The 23,106-nt window shown below is 39.6% G+C and overlaps 1 protein-coding gene across 5 annotated transcripts in view; it reads right to left on the bottom strand.

Annotated features, from left to right (window-relative positions):
• Positions 1-15,861, bottom strand: part of SLC25A14 (solute carrier family 25 member 14) — a gene marked incomplete at its 5' end in the record, with an annotated part of 30,031 nt that extends 14,170 nt beyond the window's left edge. For 2 of the 5 annotated variants that reach the window (XM_081115161.1, XM_081115163.1), the window contains 7 exons: positions 1,124-1,219; positions 4,851-4,936; positions 7,122-7,216; positions 8,597-8,744; positions 9,910-10,003; positions 15,354-15,599; positions 15,730-15,795. In XM_081115161.1, coding sequence (XP_080971287.1) covers positions 1,124-1,219; positions 4,851-4,936; positions 7,122-7,216; positions 8,597-8,744; positions 9,910-10,003; positions 15,354-15,428 — 594 coding nt within the window. Of the gene's footprint in view, positions 1-1,123; positions 1,220-4,850; positions 4,937-7,121; positions 7,217-8,596; positions 8,745-9,909; positions 10,004-11,096; positions 11,207-15,353; positions 15,600-15,729 lie in introns of those variants that run through there. The other 3 variants (XM_081115162.1, XM_081115164.1, XM_081115160.1) reach the window with 2 other exon arrangements.
• Between the last annotated feature and the right edge of the window lie 7,245 nt (positions 15,862-23,106).

Raw genomic sequence — 23,106 nt, 5'->3', positions numbered from 1 at the left:
ACAGTCTTACCCATGAACTTCTCTTACCAAAAACATTTAACATGAATCTAATCAAGCCAACAGACTTCCAGTTTACAGAAAGTACAGAGGAAATATGAGGAATCATTTTATAAGAAAGCTAGCCTGGACTCATCAATAAAGGAAATTTGAATATGGGCTGGATGTTAGGTATTAGGGACTTACTGTTAATTTTCTTAGGTGTGATAAGGGTATTATTATTATTGAGAATGTCCGTATTCTTAAGAGATATATAATGAAGTATTTAGGGGAATGCCATGATGTCTGCAATTTCCTTTCAAATAGCTTAGCAAAAAGAAAAAGGGTATATATACATACATAAATAGATAAAGCAAATATGGCCAAACTTTAACAGTCATTTAATCCAGGTATATAGGTATTCATTGTTCTATTCTTTCCACTTTTCTGTATGTTTGAAATTTTTTTAAGAAGTTGGGGGAAATTATAAAGGAAGAAAAACAGCGAAGTTCTCTTTTTTAAGAGTCTATTAATAGAATTTCCCATTCTACTCTCTGCATATTCTACTAGTAGTCTTAATACTAAGTGGTTAAAATAGGATAAATCATTATATGCAAACAACAAAAAAAGAAGTATGGATAGAAGACTGAAAGATAATAAGACAAAATGTTAAAAGTGATTATCTCTAGCTAGTGGAACTTGATGGATTTTTTCTCACTTATATATTTTCTCAATATTTTACAGTGCATCTTTTACCTTTAAAAAGGTTGTTTTAGGCAACAACTTTAGAACGTAAGCATTACAGAGGTATCATAAACAGACATTGCTGTGTCAGTACAAAACTGGCAAAAATAGATATTGAAGAACTAATTCACTGTGAATTTGAACAAATCAAAATGCTATCTCAAATAATGTAATATCTTCTCTCACATACATAACCCCCAAACATTAAGTAGAAATAAAGACAACTGATAATTTCTGGTCCTTTCATAGGTGATAAGGAGCTTCTTACCTTATTTTTTAGGTTAACAAGAATCTTACACAATATAAGATGACAGTTCACAATTGTATGGCTTTATATATAAAAAAGTATTCTTTGCAAATTCTAGAAACTGAGTATACAACAATATCAGGAAACTGTACTCACCCTCCACAGACCCTTGGTACCTTCTTGCTGGTATATATCAATGAAGCTGCCAATCATGCTGCCTTGAAACAAGCTTCCCTGAGCCTGCATTCGAATCTAAAATAAGAAAAGGTGAACATTTTGTTTTGACTGGAAGAACAAAAATGAGATATTTCACTCATTTAACATTTAAGAAAATAGTTTTTGGGGATTAAAGAAAAATCAGGCCCAGCCAGCATGGCTCAGTGATTGAGCATTAACCTATGAACCAGGAGGTCACAGTTCAATTCCCAGTCAAGGCACATGCCTGGTTGCGGCTAGATCCCCAGTGTGGGGCATGCAGGAGGCAGCCTATCAATGATTCTCTCTCATCATTGTTGTTTCTATTTCTCTCTTCCTTTCCCTTCCTCTCTGAAATCAATAAAAAAATTTTAAAAAATTAAAATGAACCTGCTATTATTATGAAGTTAATGACTTAAACTATATATAGAAAGTATCTATAATAATAAGAGCATAATATGCTAATTAGACCAGACATCCTTCTGGATGACCTTCCGGATGAAGCCGGGGCTGCAAGGGAAGCCCAGGTCCTGGGTGCCTGCCAGCAGCCAGAGGGAAGACCGTTTCCCGGGTGCCAGAGGGAAGCTGGTGCTGGCAGCCAAGGGAAGGCAGGCCTACTCTTGCACGAATTTCATGCATAGGGCCTCTAGTATCTTATAAAGATGATTTAATCAGCCTCACATTCCTCATACGTAGGTCTATCATTTCTGGAGTTGAAAAAAAACTTGAGGAAAAGAACGAACAAGTACTCAGTGTAGGTAGAAAACAATTCACTTAAAATTTAAGTAATTTAGTGAAAAATTAAAACAGTCTACATGTCCAAAAACCACAAAGGATTGGCTGCATAAATGTATGGTGCATCCATTCATTTAATGGAATACTGTGCAGTCATGAAATTATGTTGTAGAATAATATTTGACATTGAAAAAATGTCAACAAGTAATCGCTAAATAGAAAAAAAACAGGCTGCAAAGCTGTGTGTATGCTATATAATTTTTATTAAAAGCATGTTAACTTAAAATAAGCCATATGCACAACAAAGAGAGTGGATGAACATACACACGCAAATGTTGACCATGGCTTAAGTCTGAGAGATGAGGCTATCCGTGAGCATTTTTCCCCCTTTTTGCTTTTTTTGCATTCCACTTTTTTTCTACATTTAACATGCACTGCTTATGTAATTATAAAAAGCAAAAATGTTTTAATGTAATTTTATGCTACAAGACATTAAACTGAATTTGTAAAAAAGCATAATACTATATTCTGCAAAGAAAAATCAGCCTGCTATTATTATAAGAGCACAAGAAAGGAGATAGAGCACTCTGCACACACAGAATCACAGGAGTTGTGCCCTAGCCAGTTTGTTTCAGTGGACAGAGCATCAGCCCATAGACCAGTGGTTCTCAACCTTCCTAATGCCGCGACCCTTTAATACAGTTCCTCATGTTGTGGTGACCCCCAACCATAAAATTATTTTCATTGCTACTTCATAACTGTTATTTTGCTACTGTTATGAATCATAATGTAAATATCTGATATGCAGGATGTATTTTCCTTATTACAAATTGAACATAATTAAAGCATAGTGATTAATCACAAAAACAATATGTAATTATATATGTGTTTTCCGATGGTATTAGGCGACCCCTGTGAGAGGGTCGTTCGACCCCCAAAGGGGTCGCGGTCCACAGGTTGAGAACCACTGCCATAGACTGACCTGTCCCAGTTCGATTCAGATCAAGGGCATGTACCTTCGTTGCAGGCTCAATCCTGGCCCTGGTCAGGGGGCGTGTGGGAGGCAACCAATCAATGTGTTTCTCTCACATTGATGTTTCCCTCACTGTGTCTCTCCCCCTCACTCTCTCTAAAAATCAATGGAAAAATATCCTCGGATGAGGATTAACAACACACAAAAAAAGAATCACAGGAGTCATCACTAAATACTAGTGACCCAAATGTAGCCCTGATTTTCATGAAGCAAAACTCTAGGTTTCCATAAATATCATGTAATAGCAACATGTCTCTATGTAGAAAATCAACTGCTACTACTAAGAGTTGAAATAAAAACCTTAACCAAATTATATCAGAATAGAAATCACCACAAAGACAAGCTGAAACCACAAATACCATATGATAAGTACAAGATTTCTTTAAGGAGATGATTCCTGAGCAGGTCTCGGACTAGGGTGGAGCAACAAGCAGGGCACTTCCCTCAGGCACAAAATGTAGGAGGAAAACACAAAAAACTTCAGTAATCCAGATAAATAACATCTCAATGAAACATTTTTTTAAAAATCAAAATTAATGCACAAAAACCAACAATGAACCAAGTATCAAAATTGCAACTAAAATAGGATCCAACACAGTGGGATTAAGGTGAGGCAAGGAAGATAAATTGTACAAAATATTTATATTCTATTCACCATTAATTTTTTGCATTCATCTTAATTTCTGAAAAATATTGCATAAAAACATTATCTCTTGATTACTGAGTTTTTTGGTACCTCCTTACATGTTGCAACCAAAGAGATTGCCTTACTTGTCTCGTCCTAGTCCTGGCCCTGTTCCTAAGAAGTCTTGAAGGATAAATTCATAAGGAAAGGGGGGGGGGGTAAGCAACTGAGGCAGAAACAGAACTACATGCACAAAGGCGAAGAAGCAACACATAGTAAATCAGAGAAAGAGCTGTCCAAGGATAAAAGGATTGAACAGCCCAACTGTGATTATAAATCTTATATTGTTACCATCACAGTCTAAGCTTGTGATCTGGGATTCTCTCATACTTTTTATCATATATTTAGTGTTTTTAATTAATCTGATTATTCTGATTTATTATACATTTAAATAAGTTAAATAGAAAATGCCTTTTAATGAGATAAAATAAGGTGAAGATTTATATTAAAATAAATGTTTCATTCTGTGTTTTGATAAAATCTGAAAGCAATCCATATTTTGAAAACTCAGCACCACTAACCTATATTGTTCTGTTTCTGAATTCAGAATATCCCAACGCAAGCCAAAATATGCATACCATTTTAAAGCCAAATCTCACTCTTAATAGAAATATGGATAAGGCAGGAAAAGACAGAAGCATTATAGACTTAAGGTACCTCAATTAGGTACTCAAAGAGGCTTTTCCAAAAGCTACCTTTCAATTTATTCCTTTGTTCGGTTCCATAGGTTACACCACAGGTCAATATACCATACTAAGCTCTAGAAGGGGTAAAGGATATGCCTTTCTTTTGTAAAGTGGGGAAAGGACTATTATATATACAAGTTCTCCCTCAGATCACTTTTAGAAAAGAGTACAAATAGAAGTAGGGATCTTGAAATTGATTTCCTTAAAATTGCTAGCCCTTGGAAAGAACCTATAAAAGGTTTCAATATTCTAGTTTGAAGACCAATGGATTAATGCATACCTTAACAAATTGACTACTATTTATTGAGCATCTGCTATGAACAAGTACAATGACAGGCAGTTATATGTATTATCTATAATCCTTAACAACCTTATGTGATTAAGTACTGAATTATCTTCATTTTACAAATGAGAAAACTGAGGCTTAAAGCAATTAAGTGATTTACCCAAAGTTTTACAGCTGACAAGTGACAGAGTGGGGAATCTGACTCAAAACTCATGCTCTTTTCACATCACACTGCACATCCAAAGCTACCAGACCTCTCTTACCTTTAGTACATCGGTGGGATTGGCTATAGTGGAAGATATCACTCCTGACACTACCCCACAGATCATATTAATTAGAAGAGTTTCATCTGTAAAAAGGAGGGGGGAGAAAGAAAGAAAGAACGAAATGTCTGCTTGTATCAGGTACCAGTTTCTGAGAACGGAGTACTGAGCTCTCAAAGGAAGGGAAAACTAGTCAGAGAAATGACTGTAGAAATGAACTACAAAGCTTATGAAAATGAACACATATTTCTAGATCTCAAATCAGTACTGAAACGTATAAAACTGTAATAAATAAATCATTTTTAAAAAAACTATTTCTAAAGGACACTGGAACATGTTCTATTATTATATGTAACTGCTAATTACACACACAAATTCAAATGTGGTATTTTACTTTTCAATCATGTCAAACATCTAAAGAAAACTATTTTTAAGTCTTTTTCTGGAAAATCATCAACTCAAAAGACTCAGGACTGAATGTTAAGAGATAAATGATACTCACTTATTATATGGAATATAATGAACAAAATAAACTGACGAACAAAATAGGTCCAGAGTCATGGATGCATGGAACAGAATGACAGATCTCAGTGTGGAGGGGGGTGCAGGGGATGGGAAGAGATTAACCAAAGAACACATGCACATATACATAAACCAGGGACACAGACAACAGTATGAGGAAGGCCTGGGGTGTAGGGGGGCAAAGGGTGGGGAAAAGGGGATATCTGTAATACTGTCAACAATAAAGTTTTTTAAAAGATAAAATCTTTACCCTTGCCAGTTTTGCTCAGTGGATAGAGCGTCTGCCTATGGACCGAAGGGTCCCGGGTTCGATTCCGGTCAAGGACATGTACCTCAGTTGCAGGCTCCCCCCTGGCCCAGGCCTGGTCAGGGTGCATGCAGGAGGCAACCAATCGATGTGTTTCTCTCACATCAATATTTCTCTCTGTCTTTCCCTCTCTCTTCTACTCTCTCTAAAAAATCAATGGAAAAATATCCTCAGGTGAAGATTTAAAAAAAAGATAAAATTTTTGTCTAATAGAAAAAAATTGTCGAAATATTAATTGTGATTGGCCTTAATATCTATTAGCCTCAATATCTACTAGCCTCTATTTATTTACAGGAGATTTCTATAATCAAATGTGAAAAACTGGTCATTTGGAAGTAAATCCCCTCAGCTACCAAAAACAAAACAAAACAAAACAGAAAACCCACAGAGCCCCTGGCCAGATGGCTCAGTGGGCTGGAGCATTATTCCATGCATCAAAAGGTTGCGGGTTTAATTCCTGGGCAGGGCATATACCTAGGCTGCATGGTCAATCCCCGGTCAGGGCACATACAGGGGGCAACCTACTGATATTTCTCTCTCACATAAATGTTTCTTTCTCTCTTGCTCTCTCTCCCTCTAAAATCAATAAAAACAGTCCTAGCTGATTTGGCTCAGTGGATAGAGCTTCAGCCTGCAGACTGAAGGGTCCCAGGTTTGATTCCAGTCAAGGGCACATGCCCAGTTTGCAGGCTTGAATCCCAGTAGGGGGCATGCAGGAGGCAGCCGATCAATGATTGTCATCATTGATGTTTCTCTTCTCCCTCTCCCTTCCTCTCTGAAATCAATAAAAAATATAAGTTTAAAAGATAAATAAATCAATAAAACCAATAAAAACATATCCTCAGATAAGGATTTAAAAAACACACACACAGAGCATATTTTTTCTGAAGTTAAAATGCAATCTTCACCATGCCTCTTCATCATGAAGAGCCCACAAATAGAAACTAGGTAAACCCAAGTGAACAATCTGTCTCCAACCATGCAACAGTTCCAGGCCTGTGGTAAAATAACCACTTAGTACAGCATCCGGCTGGAAATGTTGCAGCAGCAAATACAAGGCCATATAATAATGCTGACTGCGGATCTAAAATTATTCCACCTAACAAACGTTTGTCAAACTCAGCAGCTAGAAAAGTCCTTATAGTGGAAGTCCTCTTGTTGACGAGAACAGCATTAATTTTCTGGACAAGCTTATTCCATGTTCCCTGTGATGGCCAGAAGCCTTATTTTCCCTTTGACAGGAAAAAGAACAAACTTGAAGAGCAGACCCCTCTAACACATTATCACCTCTACAAGGATTAATCCCAAATCAGCACAAGCTCACTTTGTCCTTGCAATGACTGTCACCCATTCTCACCCAAAATGAACACTTTCTCACGAAGCATGATTTCAATAATCCCCTTGAGTATTACCCCCAAAGAAAATGAGGAGTCTATACTGACCTTCTAAACGTTCTACAAATAATCTCTTCAAGCTTTGATAAATGCCAATTTTAATGGTGCCATATGATGCCTGTCTTAGTAAAGCAGGAGCAATTCTGCCCAAAAAAAGGGGGAAAAGTCAATTATATTCAACATGTCCTTGCAAATTATACATGTCTAGACAGATTACTCATTTCCATTAGCTATTTCATTCTACCAAAAGCAAAATATATATATTTTCAAGCACCCATGGAACATTCACCAAGAGAGCATTTTAGGGTACTAAAATAAACCTCAACAAACTTTTAAAAATTGAAATCATATAGGTTATGTTCTCTGGCCATAATGGAATTAAACTAGAAATCAAGAAGGAAAATGCTTCAACATTTGGAAATTAAACAGCACACTTCTAAACAATCCATGGATCATAGGAAGTCTCAAAGGAAATTTTAAAAATACATAGAACTGAATGAAAATGAAAAATTCACCCTTTAAAATACGTGCGATGCAGCCAAAGCAGTGCTGAAAGAGAAATTTATAACACAAAACACTTAGATTAGGAAAGAGAAAAAGCCTCAAATCAATCATCTAAATTCCTTCCTCAAGAAACTAGAAAAAGAGCAAAATAAATGCAAAGCAAGCAGAAGGAAGGCAATAATAAAGAGCATAACTTAATAATAAAATTGAAACAGGAAAATTGAGAAAATCAATGAAACAAAAAGTCAGCTCAAAAAGTCAAAATATTAGCAAATTGAATCCAGCAATGTATGAAAAGTATACACCATTACCCGCATCATAGGTACAGTCTTAAAAATCAACCTTACTTCCTAACAGTTGCAGATACATCTTTCATCCTTTTAAGAAGGAGGTACCAAGGCCAAGAATTCACCCTATTTAAGTTATAAACTGGTGACATTCTCACTCTTGTGTCCTTTGAGATCCTTCCAAATTATAAAACTATATTTTAGTAGTTATAAATAGAAAGACAGCAGAAGCTCAGCCAGTTAGGGAAAAAATGATGGATAAATATGCATATTTCTGACTTTATTTGCTTGCTATCAGAAAAAAAATAATCTTGTGATTATCCATGCTGATGAAAGAATATGGATGTATTACTTGATCTTCCCCCAAGAAAATTCTTTGAAATTCAGCCTAACATAGATTAATAATAAAATTGATGTCTATTCTGTGAATAATAAACTGGTAGCCTAGATGCAGGAGTAGCCTAGGAAACTGGCAGCAGATAACAAACTGGACAATAAACCACAAAGATATGGCTAATCAAAAGTTAACCCCTAATAGCTGCACACACTTATAAATGAACACAAAATCCAAAGCTCAAGGCTTTAAGCAAGTGAAATATAAATTGACACATCAATATTCAATTACAAGTTGAAATGGTGAATATGAACAGCATAAACTATCAGACAGCTAAAATATGTGACATCTTTAAAAACTATTTCTATTCATGATGGAAGGTAAGGATCCAGTTTTACCCTGAATACAAAGCCAATACACCTTCTTCTTTATAGATTCGGAACAAGGCATGAAACATTCCTCGATATTTTATCTCTTTGAAGCGGGCATCAATGCTTTGGCCTTGAACCTGCAGTCGAGTTTTGGTTAGGTCCACAGGAAAAGTTCCTATAAAGAACACACTCATTTATAAGGTTTTTCAAGGACTCACAGTTAAGTGTTGGCTGAATGTATGCAAATGACATTTTTTCCCTTTATTTTATTACTAGAGGTCCGGTGCATGACATTCGTGCACTGGGGGGTAGGGTCCCTCAGCCAGGCCTGTGCCCTTTCACAGTCCAGGAGCCCTCAAGGGATGTCCGACTGAAGGTTTAGGCCTGCTCCCCACCTAAGCAGGCAGTCGGACATCCTTAGCACTGCTGTGGTGGTGAAAGAGGCTCCCACCACCACCACTGCACTCACCAGCCATCAGCTTGACTTCTGGCTGAGTGGCACTCCCCCTGTGGGAGCGCACTGACCACCAGGGGGCAGCTCCTGCGTTGTGCATCTGCCACCTGGTCAGTGCGCATCATAGTGACCTGTTGTTCCTCCGTTTGGTCGATTTGCATATTATCCTTTTATTACATAGGATTTTTTCCCCAATCGCCATTTATTCCCCATATACCCTCTTCCACCTCCACCAATCTTCCTCCCTGCCATGAAGTCACCACACAATCGGCCAATGATATTTTTTTAAAACATAAGACAAATTTTTCTTATAACACATAGAAGAACACTCGAATACCACTGTCTTAAGTCATGTCTTGTAAGTGGTAAAGTGAACTGCACTGTATTCTATCTGGTCAACAGGATTTTACCCATAGTATAATTGAAATTATAATATAATAAAGTGCTTTTAAGATTGTCCTTATATATAGTAAAGGCAAAATAATTTAAATGTTTTCATTTCATGTGTTACATACAATCTGGCATTTATCTCTGTCTCTTCCTTCTGCCCACTTCAAGTCTCCCCACTTCTCCCTCTTAAAATCTTCCTAAATTTTAACAAAGAAGATACGTACTGTGGTATGTATAAATTGATGTTAGTTTTACAAACTAACAAATTGATAATAAATTTTAATTAGCTAATGTGGAAAAAAAAAAGCTTTCTAAGTTTGACTTAACTTCACTTTCCATACCATTAATAGTACTTTCCCAGAAAATGTTAATTGATGGCTTTGAGACAATAGTTTTTAAAACAAACAGGGCCTTTCTTTTTTCTCTTACTCTAGCATTCACCAAAAGTTGCCATTTATACCATAAGAAGCAGATTTTTCAGTTTTCACATTCTTACCAAATTCTGCAACAATAGAGGCAAGGCCGCCATATACAAAGGGTTTCCAATTCAGACCAGACATCTCATGGCTTCCAGTGTCACTTTTCTGATGCTAAAAATAAACATAAATCAGAACAAGGCACAAAAGTAAGGAGTATCTATCAGTGTCTGATCACATAACACACCTCAACAAATTTGGCAAATAAAACAGACATAGAGGAACAACCCTACCAAATGGAATGACAAAAAAATGGGGGATCCCATTTTATGTGGTAGATGATCATGAATGTGTTTACTGCCACATAGTGGCAGGGGTGAGAATCACTCAAAGATCAACCTGTGCCCTTCATTCTAATTTAATTTTATCCCCATCCCCACCCAAAGAAGTTCCAGACCATCCAGCACACACAACTTAGACATTCAACTAGACAATTACTAGTGAAGGAACCTGGAGTTCAAATTATATAGGCCGAGGCATCTCATAAAAGCAGTTCATGCTATTCAGTCACATTTATTCGTGTGCAAAACACAGCTGACACCACTACCCTCACTTATACTTAGCCCTCTCATCTTACCACTAAACTTTACAGTTTTAGTTCATGTATCTCATTCTAGCTATCCACAACCCTCCCCCCTGCCCCGCCCCACTAGGGTCCAGGCTGAGTTAAACACCTTTTCACCTTCCTTCTGATTCCTGAAGGAATGACAGAAATATTGTATCTTTCTTCTCTGTGACATTTAACATCCAGTGAATCTTCTTTTCCCTGGCCTTTTAAAGCACGTGCATACAAATGTTATTTTTTCTTTGAGTTCAGGTTCTTTAACAAGGTATTCTACTCTTCATCTCCTTTTCTTCCTTTCTCATCCCACCCCCAGTAGACTTGTCATCTTCAATCATTTCAAGTTTTTTTTCCCTGCCACTCTCAGCTCTCTCTCTTGAATTTTTTCCTTATAGTTCTGCCCTCTAGATGAGTGATTTTCAAATTTTAATGTGCACCAAAATCATCTAGAAGGTGGATTAAAAAATAGATTGTTGGGCCTCACCCTCAGGGTTTCTGATTGGTGGTCTGGGTCTGGACTATTTGCAAGTTTCCAAATAATGCTGATGCTAAAAAAAGACACACCCAAATAATGCTGATGCTTCCACACGTTAAGAACTACTACTCTTGGTATCACCTACTAAATCCTAGTCCAGCTGAAATTACCTCTTAAGTTGAACTCTCGGATTTCTTTATTCCTTTTTCAGCGCTTCACAGATGTATATTATTGAATTTCAAAAGCAACTTCAAGTAGTTTATAGTCAGGAATGAAGACTCTGAAATCAAACTGCCTAGGTTCAAGTCCTGACAACAACACATACTAGTTCTGTGATCTTGGGCAAGTTATTTAACCACTCTATTTCTGGGTTTTCTGAACTATAAAATGGGGATAATAATAAATACTATATTATAGGGTTGTCGTGAAAACCCTATGTAATAAAGAGGTAATATGCAAATTGACCATCCCTCCAACACACAAGATGGCCGCCCCCCATGTGGACAAAAGATGGCCAGCAGGGGAGGGCAGTTGGGGGTGACCAGGCTGGCAGAGGAGGGCAGTTGGGACAATCAGGCCAGCAGGGGAGGGAAATTAGGGGTGACCGCTGACAAGGGAGGGAAGTTAGGAGTGACTGGGCCAGCAGGGAAGGGCAGTTGGGGGCAACCAGGCCGGCAGGGGAGGGCAGTTAGGGGTGACCAGGCTAGCAGGGGAGGGCAGTTAGGGGCAATCGGGCCAGCAGGGGAACAGTTAGGCATCGATCAGGCTGGCAGGCAAAAGCAGTTAGGGGTGATCAGGCAGGCAGGCAGGCAGGCAGGCGAGCAGTTGGGAGCCAGCAGTCCTGGATTGTGAGAGGGATATCCCAGATTGGAGAGGGTGCAGGCTGGGCTGAGGGACACATCCCTCACCCTTGTGCACGAATTCATGCACTGGGCCTCTAGTTAAATAATATAATGTAAAACACCTAGAAAAGCACTTGGAACCTAGTTCAACAACTATTAGTTTTTATCATTATTACATTTTGAAAACTTAAGTACTCCAATATACATTTTTACAGATATTACTTGCTATCTACTTCCCCCATTGCCCAATCTGGGGTTAGCACCTTTGAGTTGCATTCTCTTTTTTAGTGGAGGCAAGGTTTTGCTTTGTTTCCACATAAGGAATTCTCTGTAACTAAGCACAGAACAATTTTCCAGAGAGGATAGTAAACTGCAGACAAATGTTTTAGTTAGAGGTCACAAAAATAATTATGGAAAGTTTCTTTCAAGCATAGTGTGATCAACCAGTTCATCTGACATAGAGTCTCAAATAGATAGCCCTTTTGGAGGAAAGTTGTTGGAAAGAATTCTAAAGAGCAAAGAAGGAATAAGTACTTCACATAGCTGCTGCTTAAAATTAGAGTCTTCAGTACTAAATGCTATCTTATCAATTGATAGCAAAGCATGACACATACAGTGAGAGGGTAGGCATGGAAAAGCAAGAACCATGGCATATTCCCTCTCTGAGTCTGTGGGGGAAAATGCCCTCTCCATTGACCAATTTATAGACCCCCTAAAAGAGCCAAACATTTCAAATGGCTGCTATGCTTCTCTCCAAAGCTTTATCTTTACAGATTCTTTGAATCTTCTCATTATAAGAGAAAGCCTCTATCAGAATTTTACAACCTGCTATCTAGCCTTTTAATAAGGCAGATATGTTCAGGGTTCAGGCTTCAATAATAATTCAGTTAAAGGCAGGGGGCAGAGCCAAAGCAGAACAAAAAGACCAGCCACTAAATCTTAGGTCAGTTGCTCAGTGGTTCCTTAATGAAGTTTTCACAATTCTGAGGTGAAATGAACAAGAGTACCTAGTGCTTTTTTTCAGTCCAATATATTTCATTTAAAGGATTATTAGGAAATCATGTTCTTCCAGTACCTGGAACATTTTTTTAAAATCACTTCTCTTGTATAAGGTAATAGCAGTAGTTGGTAGTTAATTGTGCTTAATGCCTTAACAAAATAAGACTGGCAATCCTAATTTGTGCCTCCTGCTCGCACTCTCATTTAAATTTTATTGGTCTATGAAATCCAAAAGCCTGGGAACCACTGGCCAAATTAACACTGCTACCACTCCTACCGCTCCACTCCCATGTGATAGTAAAATACCTTTCCTTCTAATGTTAGGAAATAATCCTGCTATGAAGAAGTCCTGTATTATGTTTAACTAGGTCTTATTTTAGATATTCCTTCCTCCTACTGAGCCAAAAGTCTGCCTTCCCGTAGTTTTCACCCATTTTTGGAGGTAATATTGGACAAATTTAGTCTTTTTACCTAGGGAAGTCCTTCCAATATTTAAAGACAGATATCATGCTCTCTCTCCTGCATCTTATCTTTTTCAGGCTACATAACCACAATTATTTTCATTATTATACTCAATTATTATAGCTGAAAATTGCAGTTGCTTTTGTGGAGGCCACATCACACTAATGCATCATTAAAATGTCAGCTCAAACCTCCAATTCTTTTAAGGCTATTAACAAGCATGCATGTTATGTCATAGCTATTCAACAGTTGTGCAATGTTTTCTGAATCTTCTTTTTTCCCTTCTATATCTTAACCTCAGGTATACAAATAATGGCTAGGATGAGATTTTTCTTCTAGTTGCCCATGTTATTTTTCTCTCTTAACTAGGTTAAGATCCCTGAAGGCAGAAACCATGTCTCACAGCACTTTTTATAACCCCTACAATAGCTTGCACAGAATTGGGTACACATCCATTAAATACATGGTTGGCTCCAGTGTGATGTGCTTTATCTATATATGCAGCCTGTATGTAAAAGATTACAGGAAAAATCATGAAAGTTAAGTTGCTGGGCCAGACCAACACTACATACTGGATACACGACACTTTGCTGATCCTCAGAGATTCTCTGCCTATTAATTCTCTTCCCTTGATTTTGTTGCAGATAATTACATGTGTAAAATACCCCCAGCATCTAACAATGCCTTTGACTTGTGGGGGCTATCCCCAGATATGGGTAAAAGGAGAAAAGTCATATCTGAGTTAAAATAAAAATAGAGTACCTTATATATTTTTATTGTATAAAATAAAAATATTGTATGAAAAATATCTTCAAAATGCACAGACATATTCTGAAGTTTGACTAAGGAAAATCTGATATACTAAAGAGTGAAAAGAATGTCCTAAAATACGAGTTACATAGCCCTGCACTACTCCAAAAATCTGATGAGAAAAATCTGGGTGCCTTTCTTGCTTTCTCTTTTAAGAAAGAGTAGGCATAAGATTCTTAGCTTCAAGAGATAATAATGGAGAGTAAAGCAAATATTTATTGAAGGGACATTAAATACCCAAACCTGCAATGTGCTCTAGTCTAAATTTGATGTTTTGTTTGTTTGTTTTGTTTTGTTTTTTTAAAAAAAAAAACACAGAACAAATGTTCTAACACCTTAACAATATTTATCATTTAACCTATACTTCCAGGATAATCAAGGAGAATAAGGTGGTGATAAAGGTTCTATAAAATACAGTGCTTGCCTTTCAATAATTTATAATCTGGTAGAAGAAATCAGAGTAGTTCCATTAAAGAAAAGTTAAGTGCTAAACTATATAATACAAACTATAAGAGCAAAATAAGCATGGAAAAGGAGACAATCAGCATGGGCCTACATAATTTGGAAAGGCTGGTGAAATTGAGAGAATTTAAAATGGGCCTTGGCACAATGCAGGATAGGTGTAGGTAAGGAAAAAGGCAGGGGGAGGAGAGCAGAATGAACAGACACACAAATGTGGGGGAAAGCATAGCACATGGAGGCAAACATCAACATGGTTTGCTCTGAGAAGAGTGCAACCTAAATGGAACAGAAAATTCCCTTACGTCATTGAAATAATATTAATCAAGAATTACAAGGAACAGGTCATGTTGAAAGACTTGGGCTATGAGGGATACTGTAAAATTTTAAACAGGGAAGTGATTTGAGGAAATCCACATTTTAGTTAGCCTACGAGGGCTGCAGCAAAGTGATTACAAATGGGAGAGCTAGGGAAAGTAGCTTAGGATGGTATGAAGTAAAGCAGACAAGGTGTTGGTTGGCAGTGAGGTTAAAGATAAATTCTTAAAATGGAGACACAAAGGAACTTGATGATATAGGGAATGAAGATGAGAGAGGAGTTCATGGTAACTCTAAGCATTCCTAGCCTGGAAAAAAACAAGGAAATACTAATAGAAAATTACAAATGTCCCTGCTATTACCTTGTCTGAGAAATTAATTCGTGCTGATAAAGGCTGTCATCACAATTAGTTATTTGAACTGCATTTTAATAGATGCCTCCAATGCCTTGACCTCAAGGAGTGGAAGGGTAGAAACTGAAGGGGAGCAACTTTCAACAGCACCCCTCACACTAATACAATGGAGGTGTTTGCTTACTCCGTTTACAATCACGGCCGCCGTTGCAAACTTCACCCTTAGAAAAATTAGGATTATTCCAGGAAAGACACCCATTCACCCTCTGGGTAGCAGGATCTTGCCAGTTCCTCGGCTGTCAGAGCGAGTTCCTGAAGAGAAGGGAGGCGCCTGAGGAGGCGGCCTCCCAGGGGGGTCGAGGAAGCAGGGTTCAATCGAAGAAGTAAAACCAACGATGCCAGAAGAGTGAAAGACAGGGAAGGGACTCAGCTGAGGGGAGAGAGAGACCAAAGGACCGTTAAGCCCCTCCCAGGCCGGGAACCAGGCCAGCCCGGCCCCGCGCGGCCTGGCGCGGCCCAGCCCCGCTCCCCAGCCTGGAAATGCAGGAGCTCCCCCTCACCTGCTCGGGTTCATCGGACGACTGGGAAGCCGAGGCTCCCACAGTCGGAAACACCTCTGCAGCGCCAACCCGGAAGCATTGAAACCAACGGAAGTAACCAAGCTGTTGCCCTGGCAACAGTGGCGCTGGCATCCCAACTCCGCCTCCTTCAATCCTTAAAGAGGAGGCGCAAAATAGGAGGCGAAAACAACAGGGGTCTTAATGGGGGAGGGGAGTCGGCAGGCTACACCGCGTAAAGGCCCAAAAGGGCAACCTGACTATTGGGAGAGGTCGGGAGTGGTCGGGAGAGGGTAGTAAGGCCTGAGAAATCGGCAGCTTCTGCAGTCAGCACGCTTGTCTACTAGAGCAGAGATATTTCCTCTTCATCACGTTACTACCCACCTCGAGCGAACTAGGCCCAGGAAAGGAGGGGGTTGGAAAAAAAACTCGGGCCCGCGAAGGACGGGGCAAACGGGGAGGCGGGGCAGGCGGAGTGAAAGGGCGGTGCACCTGCGCAAAGATCACAAAAAAGGAGGGAAAGTGAGGGAGCAGGACAAAGGGCTTAAAACCAGCGGGAAAATGAGGCAAAGGGGGTGAGCGCTATTTCACAAAATGCCTAAACTGGGAAAGAAAGATCAAGTAAACAAATAAACCTCAACACCCACTAGGGCCCAGGCATTCGGGACTGAAGAATTAGACTCAAGCAGACGGTTGAGAAAGAGCAAGTTGGAAACAGAAAAGAGCTATCAGAAAAAGTTAAAGAATCTGAAGAGTAGCAATACAAACAGGGGAGTTCGAATTAATCCGCAACTCACAATCAGCCAGAAAACTAAGTGAGGGCCCGCTGACTGGCTCTAGCACCTCCAGGATGGAAGGAATAGGTGCAAAGCATTCTGAGTTATTCCGTTACCCAATGGGCTTCCTCTAACTTTTAACCGTCTGGAGTGAAGGCTCCTCCCCACCCCACCCCCCACCCCTGTAATCTCGTAAGATTACATAATACGTGGGGCCTTGACTTACGAGTGTCCTGACTAGCCAGTTTTTTGAGATACGTCTCTCAGCTGATTTTTTGCTTTGAGTTGCGAGCTAAAATTCGGGTTACGAGCCAGCTTCAGATACCCCACCGCTAGTTGGCACAGTGAACGTCACAGTGAACGCCACAACATCAGCCCAACATCACATGTCTCACTCGTTCACTTTAAGATTTGACATACAAGTAATTTGAGTTATGAGCTCCATCACGGAATGAATTAAACTCGTAAGTCAAGGCCCCACTGTAATAGGGTTTATCCATATAACAGTTTAGCGGCCCTAAAATGATTATTTGTTGAATGAATACATGTTCAGAATACCTTTGTCCCCCCCCCCCATTTAAAAATGTCTTAAGGCAGCATACATGTTAGCTGACATTAGGGAATGCTTACTGAAAATGATGCCAAGAGCTTCATGTGCACACAACTACCCTATGAGACAGGTACTATTACTTTCCCATTTTGGTAGATGAGAAAACTGATGTAGTAAGAAGTTAAGAAAGTAACTAGGTAAGTGGCAGAGCTGGGGATTCAAACTCTGGTCTGAATTCAGAGACCAGGCTCATAACCACTATACTATACTGTTCTCAATTCTAATACTCTTGTTACCGTCAGAAATTTATTAAAAATAGAAATAATATAAGAAACATGTGCATGCATTCCAAAATGTGAATTCCCTTCAATTTACATCTCAGCAAAGCACTCCCTTCCAGTCAGCCAAAGGAGATTGCAGCTTTGAGTCCTTCTTTGAAGGGACTATACTCTCTCCAGTGACATGAATTGTATGTCCAGCTGTGGTCTGAGCTATCCCTCATATCCAGGTCTATGAGCCTTTTAGAATTATAGCCCTCTCTGAGCAAAACACTACCAGCTTTTATACAAAATTGTACTTTTGCTTCTTCAGCCCCTGCCTCCACAAGTTGATCCCACTAATTACATAAATAAACTTTGTTAAAAGGAGATTTGTTTCAATTACTTGTTTTAAAAGCTCAAAATAGATAACATTTTAAATAGCATTTGTAGAAACAACATAAGAAACACGTTTATTGAAAACATTTGCAGTTTGATTGCTTAGTTTGTTCAAAATATTTTTCTAAAACTACAACATTAAAAAATCTAGTCTTGCCAAAACCGGTTTGGCTCAGTGGATAGAGCGTCGGCCTGCGGACAGAAAGGTCCCAGGTTCGATTCCGGTCAAGGGCATGTACCTGGGTTGCGGGCACATCCCCAGTAGGAGATGTGCAGGAGGCGGCTGATCGATGTTTCTTTTTTTTTTTTTTTGCTTTGCTTTCTATTTTTTTTAATTAAATCTTTATTGTTCAGATTATTACATTTGTTCCTCTTTTTTCCCCCCATAACTCCCCTCCTCCCAGTTCCCGCCCCACCCTCCGCCCTCACTCCCCACCCACTGTCCTCATCCATAGGTGCACGATTTTTGTCTCTTCCCGCATTTCCCACACCCCTTTCCCCTCCAAGAATAGTCAGTCCATTCCCTTTCTATGTCCCTGATTCTATTATGATCACCAGATTATTTATTCACTTGATTCTTAGATTCACTTGTTGATAGATGCATGTTTGTTGTTCATAATTTGTATCTTTACCTTTTTCTTCTTCTTCCTCTTCTTAAAGGATACCTTTCAGCATTTCATATAATACTGGTTTGGTGGTGATGAACTCCTTTAGCTTTTCCTTATCTGTGAAGCTCTTTATCTGACCTTCAGTTCTGAATGATAGCTTTGCTGGATAAAGTAATCTTGGTTGTAGGTTCTTGGTATTCATCACTTTGAATATTTCTTGCCATTCTGTGGGAAACTGATATAGGGTTAAGCCTCGGACTGACCTGTGGGCAAAGTCACAAACAATTCCCAGCTTAGAGGGCACAGTCCTCTTAGCATAATTAGGCTTGACCTTATAACACTCCCTAGATCTTATCTGGGAAGCTAAGGGGCTGAGGAAGTGCAGGAAGTATAACCATGGTGTAAACAAGTGAAACTCACAAGGAAAGTGTAACTTTGGTAACCACTACCTTGTTTACCGCTCACTATAAAAAGCTTGGTGAGGCCTGAGCACAGTGGAAGTCCTTCCTCTTGAGTTGGACTCTCTCACCTGGTCCCCCAGTATTCCCAAATTATCTCGTCTTTTCTATTTCATTTGTTGTGCGGCTCCTCTTCCAGACCCGAACCCTGAACCACGCAGGACGTGGAGGAAACACTTACGACATCTGGCGCCCAACGGGGACTCTGGAAGTGAAGGCAAAGTGAGAAACAAAGAATTCACCGTAAAGGTAGGAAAATTCACCGTAAAGGTGAGGGGTTATTTCACCGCACACAAACAGCCACAATCAGCTACAGTAGTCCGGAGCTGTAGGCGGTGTGGGAACGTTTTCTCAACCAGGCTAACGGGGCAGGATTCGGCTTTAAAAAAAGTAGATTGGGCTTTTTTTTAAAAAAAGTAAGAAACTTTATTATAGACTTTTGAGTTGTATGTTTAAGGAGTTAAAAGTTTCAGAAGGTAATCTCTTATAGTTTTTGCATGTTGCTATAGAACATAACTTGTTTTCTTTTTTTTTCTTCTTTTTTTAAATTAAATCTTTATTGTTCAGATTATTACATTTGTTCCTCTTTCCCCCCCCCCCATAACTCCCCTCCTCCCAGTTCCCGCCCCACCCTCCGCCCTCACTCCCCACCCACTGTCCTCATCCATAGGTGCACGATTTTTGTCCAGTCTCTTCCCGCATCTCCCACACCCCTTTCCCCCCCAAGAATAGTCAGTCCATTCCATTTCTATGTCCCTGATTCTATTATGATCACCAGATTATTTATTCACTTGATTCTTAGATTCACTTGTTGATAGATGCATGTTTGTTGTTCATAATTTGTATCTTTACCTTTTTCTTCTTCTTCCTCTTCTTAAAGGATACCTTTCAGCATTTCATATAATACTGGTTTGGTGGTGATGAACTCCTTTAGCTTTTCCTTATCTGTGAAGCTCTTTATCTGACCTTCAGTTCTGAATGATAGCTTTGCTGGATAAAGTAATCTTGGTTGTAGGTTCTTGGTATTCATCACTTTGAATATTTCTTGCCATTCTGTGGGAAACTGATATAGGGTTAAGCCTCGGACTGACCTGTGGGCAAAGTCACAAACAATTCCCAGCTTAGAGGGCACAGTCCTCTTAGCATAATTAGGCTTGACCTTATAACACTCCCTAGATCTTATCTGGGAAGCTAAGGGGCTGAGGAAGTGCAGGAAGTATAACCATGGTGTAAACAAGTGAAACTCACAAGGAAAGTGTAACTTTGGTAACCACTACCTTGTTTACCGCTCACTATAAAAAGCTTGGTGAGGCCTGAGCACAGTGGAAGTCCTTCCTCTTGAGTTGGACTCTCTCGCCTGGTCCCCCAGTATTCCCAAATTATCTCTTGTCTTTTCTATTTCATTTGTTGTGTGGCTCCTCTTCCAGACCCGAACCCTGAACCACGCAGGACGTGGAGGAAACACTTACGACATCTGGCGCCCAACGGGGACTCTGGAAGTGAAGGCAAAGTGAGAAACAAAGAATTCACCGTAAAGGTAGGAAAATTCACCGTAAAGGTGAGGGGTTATTTCACCGCACACAAACAGCCACAATCAGCTACAGTAGTCCGGAGCTGTAGGCGGTGTGGGAACGTTTTCTCAACCAGGCTAACGGGGCAGGATTCGGCTTTAAAAAAAGTAGATTGGGCTTTTTTTTAAAAAAAGTAAGAAACTTTATTATAGACTTTTGAGTTGTATGTTTAAGGAGTTAAAAGTTTCAGAAGGTAATCTCTTATAGTTTTTGCATGTTGCTATAGAACATAACTTGTTTTCTTTTTTTTTCTTCTTTTTTTAAATTAAATCTTTATTGTTCAGATTATTACATTTGTTCCTCTTTCCCCCCCCCCCATAACTCCCCTCCTCCCAGTTCCCGCCCCACCCTCCGCCCTCACTCCCCACCCACTGTCCTCATCCATAGGTGCACGATTTTTGTCCAGTCTCTTCCCGCATCTCCCACACCCCTTTCCCCCCCAAGAATAGTCAGTCCATTCCCTTTCTATGTCCCTGATTCTATTATAATCATCAGTTCATTCTGTTCATCAGATTATTTATTCACTTGATTCTTAGATTCACTTGTTGATAGATGCATATTTGTTGTTCATAATTTGTATCTTTACCTTTTTCTTCCTCTTCCTCTTCTTAAAGGATACCTTTCAGCATTTCATATAATCCTGGTTTGGTGGTGATGAACTCCTTTAGCTTTTCCTTATCTGTGAAGCTCTTTAGCTGACCTTCAGTTCTGAATGATAGCTTTGCTGGATAAAGTAATCTTGGTTGTAGGTTCTTGGTATTCATCACTTTGAATATTTCTTGCCACTCCCTTCTGGCCTGCAAAGTTTCTGTTGAGAAATCAGCTGACAGTCGTATGGGTATTCCCTTGTAGGTAACTGAGTTTCTTTCTCTTGCTGCTTTTAAGATTCTCTCTTTGTCTTTTGCTCTTGGCATTTTAATTATGATGTGTCTTGGTGTGGTCCTCTTTGGATTCCTTTTGTTTGGGGTTCTCTGCACTTCCTGGACCTGTAAGTCTATTTCTTTCACCAGGTGGGGGAAGTTTTCTGTCATTATTTCTTCAAATAGGTTTTCAATATCTTGCTCTCTCTCATCTTCTGGCACCCCTATAATTCTGATGTTGGTACGCTTGAAGCTGTCCCAGAGGCTCCTTACCCTATCTTCGTATTTTCGGATTCTTTTTTCATTTAGCTTTTCTGGTTGGGTGTTTTTTGCTTCTTCGCATTTCAAATCTTTGCCTTGATTCTTGCGCTTCTCTGGTCTGCTGTTGGGAGTCTGTATAGTATTCGTTATTTCAGTCAGTGTATGCTTAATTTCTAGTTGGTTCTTTATCATAACATCGAGGGTCTCATTAGATTTCTTGAGGATCTCACTACATTTATTGACGGCTTCTAGACAGTTCTTAAGAGACCTTAAAAGTGTCGTTCTGAACTCAATATACTCCATTGACAGTTTTGTCCTGTTTCTTTGTCTCCGCATTTTTTATGCTTTCTTGGTGCACCCCCTAGTGGTCTTTGTGCGCAGTCTTGTTGTAGTTAAGCCTTGATTGTTGTCGGCAATACCGGGGGTGATTTGACCTCCAGGCTAACTGGCTATGAGTGTCCGCTGTGTCTGCAGTGGGAGAGCTTCTGTGCTGAATCTCTAGGGCCGTGCTAATCTAGCATTTGCCTGAGGCTATCTGGCAAATGGCTCTGCGCAGGGCTTGGGCGGGGCGGGTCCCCGGGGATCTACAGGGCAGGCCAGATCGAGCAGTTATGGCTGCTCTCAGTTCCGTCCCTAGGGGCTCTGCCTCACAGAGTCCCAGCAACCGTTGCAAACCTTGGAGAGAAAGCTGCCTTCGAGTTCTGACCGAAGCCAGACAGTCCCGCTTCTCCCGTTTGAGTCTGGGTCCCTAGAGACTCGCCCGGATCTGGAGCTCAGAGTCTGCGACTCCCTCCCGATTGAAAACGCCAACCGCGCCCTCTGCCTCCAGCCTGCTCTGCGTGCACTCCGCACCTTAGTATTTCACTTCAGCACTGCACCTCCTCTGAGTCTGGGTATGATATTCTCTTTCCTCCTAGTTGTAGAATTTCCACTCAGCCAGCCTTCCTGTGGTTCTGAATGATGTCCGTTCTGTCTTTTAGTTGTTTTTTGAAGTGGTTGTTCGAGGCAGCAATCTCCTGCGTTAACCTATGCCGCCATCTTGGTTTCTCTCTCCCTCATCGATGTTTCTAACTCTCTATCTCTCTCCCTTCCTCTCTGTAAAAAATCAATAAAATTTTAAACAAAAATCTAGTCTTCATTATCAATGTTGGCCATTTTCCTTTTTAATCACCTCTATTTGTAGTCTTTACCACATAGGCCAGTATTTGATTATACTGTTATACTTGAATTGTGATCTCTATAGAATCCTGGAATCTTCAAGTGGGAAAGATATATAGAGATCCCTTCTATAACATTTATTATAGACAGTTGTCCAGTCTCTGCTAGAATACTTCCAGTGTAAGTATGTATCACAAGCCAGCTCATTTCACTATTGGATAAACTCTGTTAAAAAGCCAAAATGTGCCTTCCTCTTCTACTCTTCCAAAAGAAACACCTGGTCTTAAAATATGAAAAGAGCATTGTATTTGGAGCCAGAAAACCTTTTTTATTAATTGGGTGAAATTCACATTACTAATACAATATTACATGTCAATTATATATCAATAAAACTGGGAGGGAACAACAAACAAGAATAATATAAGATTGAGAACATTTTTATTTTCACTAAAAGACAGTATTGCCAGCTGGCATGGCTCAAT

This window comes from Myotis nattereri (assembly GCF_964212035.1).
Source record: "Myotis nattereri genome assembly, chromosome: X".
In the NCBI taxonomy this organism is placed as follows: Eukaryota; Metazoa; Chordata; class Mammalia; order Chiroptera; family Vespertilionidae; genus Myotis; species Myotis nattereri.
The sequence above is the reverse complement of the archived record's forward strand: the minus strand, read 5'-3'. Positions and strand labels throughout refer to the sequence as shown.